At 32.2% G+C, this 6,668-nt stretch overlaps 1 protein-coding gene across 1 annotated transcript; it reads left to right on the top strand.

The window, feature by feature from the left end:
* The first annotated feature begins 780 nt into the window (after positions 1–780).
* LOC145040366 (putative mitochondrial protein AtMg01250) lies at positions 781–1,266 on the top strand. Its single transcript, XM_078988305.1, has one exon. The coding sequence runs from the start codon at positions 781–783 to the stop codon at positions 1,264–1,266; it is 486 nt and encodes a 161-aa protein (XP_078844431.1).
* Positions 1,267–6,668: the final 5,402 nt, after the last annotated feature.

The raw sequence follows: 6,668 nt of genomic DNA on the forward strand, positions 1-6,668 counted from the left end.
CACATGTTTTTTTCATGGGTATGTGAACAACAGAAACCATAAAAATCACATACATGGAATTATGGCAAACGGAGTCTGGATTACGGATCCATGTGAAACTAAGCAGGAGGCTGCTAAATTATTCGACATGAAATATAGAGAACGTTGGCAGTACAGACATTCGTTTCGGAGCTCTAGCTTCTATAAGCTTTCTGAAATAGATTCTTGGTTCTTAAAAGGAGAATTTTCCATTTGTGAAATAAAAAATGCAGTGTGGTCATGTGGCAGTGACAAGTCTCTGGGCCTGACGGATTCACTTTTAAATTCCTCAAAAAATACTGGGAGGTTCTAAAAGACGATATCGTGGGGTTGGTTAAATGCTTTGAAATGGGAGAAAAAATCACTAGAGGCTGTAATTCTTTGTTTATTTCCCTAGCAGCCAAGACAAAAGATCCAATTCACCTCGGGGATTTTAGAGCTATAAGCCTTATCGGATCTATATACAAGATCATTGAAAAATTGTTGGCACTTCAAATAAAGATGGTCATTGACAGTGTTATTGATAAGGTTCAATCCGCATATGTTGAAGGAAGAAATATCCTCCAGGGCCCTTTGGCGGTTAATGAGCTTTGCTCTTGGGCAAAATCAAATGGAAAGAAGATGCTTCTATTTAAGGATGACTTTAACAAAGCTTTTGATTTTGTAAATTGGGTTTATCTGGACTTAATTATGGAGAAAATGGGCTTTGAAAATAATTAGAGATATTGGATTCATAATTGTTTGGAATTAGGTCGAGCATCGATGATTATTAATGGAAGCCCAACAGATGAATTCTCTATGGAGAATGGAGTGAGACAAGGCGACCCGGTCTCTCCCTTCCTATTCATCATTGTGATGGAAGGGTTGAATATGGCGATGAAGACAACGGTTGATAAAGGAGTTTTTTACGGAATAAAATTCCCAAACTCTAATATTTGTTTGTCTCATCTATTTTATGCAATTGACGCTTTATTCATCGAAGAATGGTCGAGACGTAACATCGCTAACTTAACAAGGATCTTGAGATGCTTTTATGTTGCATCCGGTCTGAAAGTTAACTTTAGCAAATCTAAAGTATTTGGTGTTGGAGCATCTACTAGTGAAGTATCGAACTGGGCTAGTCCTCTTTGTTGCGGACCATCATCTCTCCCATTCACTTACCTGGGTATTCTTGTGGGTGAAAACATGAACTTGAAGAATGCATGGCGGCCGATTATTGAAAAGTTTCATTCCAAATTCTTTGTATAGAAAGCGAAAACACTTAGCTTCGGTGGTTGATTAACCCTAACAAAACCGGTACTTGATAATCTTCCTACCTTCTTCCTGTACATCTTTGTTGTTCCAGATGGTGTCATTGAGACCTTAGAGAAAATGAGAAGAAGATTTATATGGAGCAATAAATTGGAGAAGAAAAGCATCAATTTGGTTGCTTGGGAAACACTTACTTCCCCAAAAAGGGCAAGTGGCATAAGGCTTGGATCTATTAAGAATCTTAACATTTCTCTGTTAGCTAGGTGGATGTGGCGATTGAAAAATGAAAACTTCGCACTTTAGGTGAAAGTCATTCGATGCATTCATGGATTAGATGCAAGACATTGGTTTATCTTTGCCAATAGATCTAGAACGGGTGTTTGGAAGAATATAGTCAAAATCAGACCTGTATTAAAGAATCTCAACGTTGATCCTAATGAAATTGTGTATTGGATTAAAATGGTGAGTCACATTGTTTGTGATGGACCGTTCGAATGGTGTAAAGTCATACCAACTAAGATCTTATGCTTTATTTGGAGAGTGAAGTTTAGAAGAATCCCATCATCAGTTTTGTTAAAATTAATGGGAGTTCCTGTTCTATCGACTACGTGTGGTTCATGTAACTTGGAGGAGGAAATGAGCGATCACATCCTTCTTTTATGCCCACTGTCTAAAGCTATCATGAATTCGATTTTATCTTGGTGCGAAATCTCACACGATGGATTTGACTCGGTAAAGGATATGTTACTTTTCATATGTCGGTGGTCTAAGTGCAAAAAGAAAAGAAGTATGTTGAATGTGATTTTATGTGGAGGATTATGGTGTATATGGAAAGACATAAATCAAAGGATTTTCAAAAATATTCTCTTTGTACCAGCGAATACGGTGGAGAAGATAAAATCAATAATTTTCATATGGTGTAAACATAGAGGTTCCTTTCAAAACATGGATCGGAGAGTTTCGAATCTTGATCCTTTTCTTTGTTTTGTAATTTTCTTGTTTTTTGTTTTTCAACTTTGTACTTTCCCTGGGCAACATCTTGATGTGAGGTGTTTTGTTTCATATATTTGTCGTTTAAAAAAAATGTAATTTCAATGTATATAACTAACTCGATGACTAACAATATGTGTTAGGCATCTTTTATGCGATGTAAGCATAGGTCATCAAAATGCTTTATAATATATGCAGGATAAGGGTGAGCATGGTGCGGTTTTAGGGTCAAACCGAACCACAAACCACAAGGTGCGGTTTTTGAATTCTAGAAACCGTTGGGTGCGGTTTTTCAATGGTTCGGTTTTGCGGTTTTTTTTAGTGCAGTTTCGGTTTGTACCAGTTCAGTGTCGGTTTTAAACCGAGTCAAAAATTTGGTGCGGTTTTTTTTTGTTCACCCTTACCGTGATATTCATGTGAAGATTTATGATTATATAACATGATGTTATTTCGTTTCCTCATATTTAGAAGCTGTAATTTTGAGTTTTTTTTTATGTTGTTTACTTGATTACTTTATTTGCAACCCATATTTCCAAGCTCATTTTTTTTATTCAATTTGTACTTAGAAGTTACAAGCTTGCAAGTTGTAGCTACAACATATTTACACTTTACACATAATCATTAAGTCACAAATACAAAGTGACAAACTCACATATTAAACCTAATACCTAATTACTAATTACCTTCAAGTTCAATATATAATATATGTATAAATTAGAATCTATTAGTTTTTTAAATAATATGTACAATTGTATAACATAATTTTACTGATTTATTTTATTGTTAATAAGCTTGCTGTGCGGTTCGGTTTTGGTGGTTCAGTTTCTATATAAAAACCGCACCGCACCAATAAATTCGGTTTTTCAAAAAAATAAAATCCGCACCATCGGTTTTTGCGTCGGATTTAGTTTTTCGGTTGCGGTTTATTACGGTTTTTGCGATTTTCCTTTTATCGGTTCGGTTTTTGCTCACCTCAAGGATGTGATCGCAATATATATATATATATATATATATATATATATATATATATATATATATATATATATATATATATATATATATATATATATATATATATATATATATATATATATATATATATATACACCAAAAATAAAACAAAATATGCATTTCAGCAGGGATAAAGGGTCAAATTAGGCATTCTGATATTAAGGGACCAAAAGAAGCGTGATGGTACATTGGACAAGCGACAAAAGAAATTATCATTGATGGTTCTATAAATTTTCTGAATCTAAAAATTAATTTTAAATCAAAATAGTCTGAAACATCGAGTAGTATTTTTTTTTTCGAAAGTGAGTGTGAACGTATACAAAAAGTGTAGGCAATAAACATGGCTAACACACATGTAGGCAATACCAAATGACTAATACGTGTTGTTTGTTTGTCATCTTCGTCTTATTACAAGTAATAAGTATCAACTCTTCTTCCACATTGCTTAAAATTTGATTATTTTTACTTATTTCGTCCCTTCATTCCGCGTTACACATCATATCTTCAATAGCTCCAATGTTATAAACAAATAACTATTCTATATCAGAAATATTATTTGGCATGCTAGAAATTGAATGAGAGAGGAGGTAGTTTCAAGTGGAAGATATTAGAGCATAGCTAACAGGAGAATACTCACTCTGTCTTTTCCTCTGCATCCTTCATCATGTCTCTTTCCAAAGAATTTAATGAAGACAGCTCTCTTTTTACCTTTGTTTCGACTTCAAAAGTAATTTCTTAAAAAAACCTTATCCAAGTATTCTTAATATATATATATATATATATATATATATATATATATATATATATATATATATATATATATATATATATATATATATATATATATATGTGGGTTCAATTGAGAAAATAAAAAAGGTTGAGAATGGGGAATCATTCTCAGCCACTCATTTTATTCAAGTATAAAAAGATACGGTAGCAAACTTGTAAATATGCGAACAACCTTCAATCTCAAATACGTATTTGTAGTTCAAACCCATTCATCGTTCATCATCCAAATTTTTCTCCAACTTTCAACAATCATCCAGATTTCTTCAATTAAACCATGATCAATATCATCCAGTGTTAATCAATCATCGATCTTCGTCAATAATCAACACGATTCAACAGTTAACAACAAAAATTCATTTTTGGTTCTTTTAATTCAACCTTCAATTGTGCTTGAATACGATCAGATCTTCAACATCTATGATTAATTATACTCCCAGCGTTATTAGATCAACATCATCGATAATCAACAAAAATCCACTTCATATCATTCATTCAACATCGATTATCAAATAAAACTTGAAAATTGAGGTTAGAAAAATATCAAATCGTTATTTTTTTTGAAAAATTTCATATAATTCTCTATCAATCTACTCTTTTGTAGATTTAAATAGTCAAAATATCATGTTTCTAACATTTTTAAAAAAAGTTAAATTGTATGCACTCCAACTGTTTGATGAAATGCATGAACTAAATTAGCACGTTATATTCATATATGAATATGTTTTCTCAGTATATGATTATTAAAACAAAAAACCCAAATATGCAAGTCTGTATGTTATTCATATGTGAATAACATATAAAAATTATATATATATATTTGTGAAAATACCTTGTAATATTCATATGTGAATATACTGTGTAATATTCATAAGTGAATATATCATCTAATATTCACAAATGAATATACTATGTAATATTCACATGTGATATACTATGTAATATTGATATATGAAAATATTATCTAATATTCATAAGTGAATATATCATATAATATTCACAAGTGAATATACCATCTAATATTCACAAGTGAATATACTATGTAATATTAATAAGTGAATGCATCGTCTAATATTTAAATATATATATAGAGGTTTATTTGAGATTCTAAAAAAAGAGATCTTAAGATTCAAACTCAACACATATTTATCATTTGTCGCTCTAAACCTCTAGCGTATCGACACAATTGTAGATGTCGAAATTAGTTGTGAGGTGTCGAAAGTCAGTATTATGTTTCGTTAGTTTGTAACATTATTACAAGGACATTTATGTTTCGAAACTTAGTGTATCTAGACCCTTGTATTTTTTGTTCGCTTTCATCTTTCCTATAAATAGGGAAGTGTACTAGAGTAGACGAGAACTTTCACGTTGCTCTTTGATGTAAACTTATCTAAACACTGTGTACTTCTTGAAAGCTAGTTTGAGCCAAACAGATATTATTTACATATTGTGTTCATCATTCATACTTTACTCTGATTGTGTTAATCATTCTCGATCTAATTGCAACTTCAATTGGTATCAGAGCAGGATTCACACAAATTTGATCTGTTTTCTGATATTTTGCAAAAGTTTTGAGTCTCGTTCTAGGTTTCAATTTTCTGCTCTTTTGCATCAAAAAATCATATTAGATCCTCTTTTGTGAGTCGATTATGCATTCTAGTTGCTAAACTGAGTGTTCGATTGATGAATTACAAGTGTTTTAGCTATTTGATCTTATTCAAATTCAAGCTTTTCTCAAAAATTGTTCGTACATCAATGGCGAACTTTAACATGAACACAATGACATCTTATTCTCATCTCCTTGGTTCATCAACGAAAATTTGGATGCTGATTCCTGAGTATTATGATCAGTGGGCCGATCGGATGGAGGATTACTTAAACGGTTTTGATGAAGATCTATGGAAGTGTATTCTTGATGATGTTCATCCACCTCTTGTTGTTCAGAGTCTTGGAACTTCTTCCAATAATCATAATGTCAATGAGCTTTTGAAAGATTGTTGAAGAATGAGAAGAAATGCATGAGAGAACTCAGATGTGCTCTACCTCATGTTGTTTACAATTACGTTCGTAGTTGTAAAATTACAAAAGAAATATGGAATAGTCTGGAGGAAAAGTTTCAAGGGAATGAAAAGACAAAAATCAATTTAGTGAAAAATTGTCTGATTGAATTAAGAGAATTCAAGCAAAAAGATGGTGAATCTATAGAATTATACTATGATCGTCTTAATGAGCTAATCTACACATTCAGTCGATATGGTATCACCAGGTCAACAATGGAGTTTAATCTCACATTTTTTATGGGGCTTCGCAAGGAATGGTGAAATGTGAGTTTGATGGTGAAGACTCAAAAAAGTTTTGATAACTTTTCGTTGAATGATATGTACAATTTGGTTAAAACTCATGAATCCTAAGTAAACGCAATAGTTGATGAAGCGAAGATAAGTCTGGGTGGTCCGCTTGCATTGGTTTCAAAAGTTACTGAAAAAAAGTTACTGAAAAGGAAGGTCCTGATGATGAGGGTTTAATTGTAAACTCTGATGCTGAGGCTGTCGCATTTTAGTCTAACAATCGTGTAAAGAAATTCTTTAAGAATCCATTCAATGCAAGGTCGA

The sequence above is a fragment of the Lactuca saligna genome, chromosome 4 (assembly GCF_052625555.1).
Source record: "Lactuca saligna cultivar CGN05327 chromosome 4, ASM5262555v1, whole genome shotgun sequence".
Lineage (NCBI taxonomy): Eukaryota > Viridiplantae > Streptophyta > Magnoliopsida > Asterales > Asteraceae > Lactuca > Lactuca saligna.

What these genes read in the sequence shown, in the direction of transcription:
- LOC145040366 (XM_078988305.1), top strand. Translation starts at nt 781, where the DNA reads ATGATTATTAATGGAAGCCCAACAGATGAATTCTCTATGGAGAATGGA.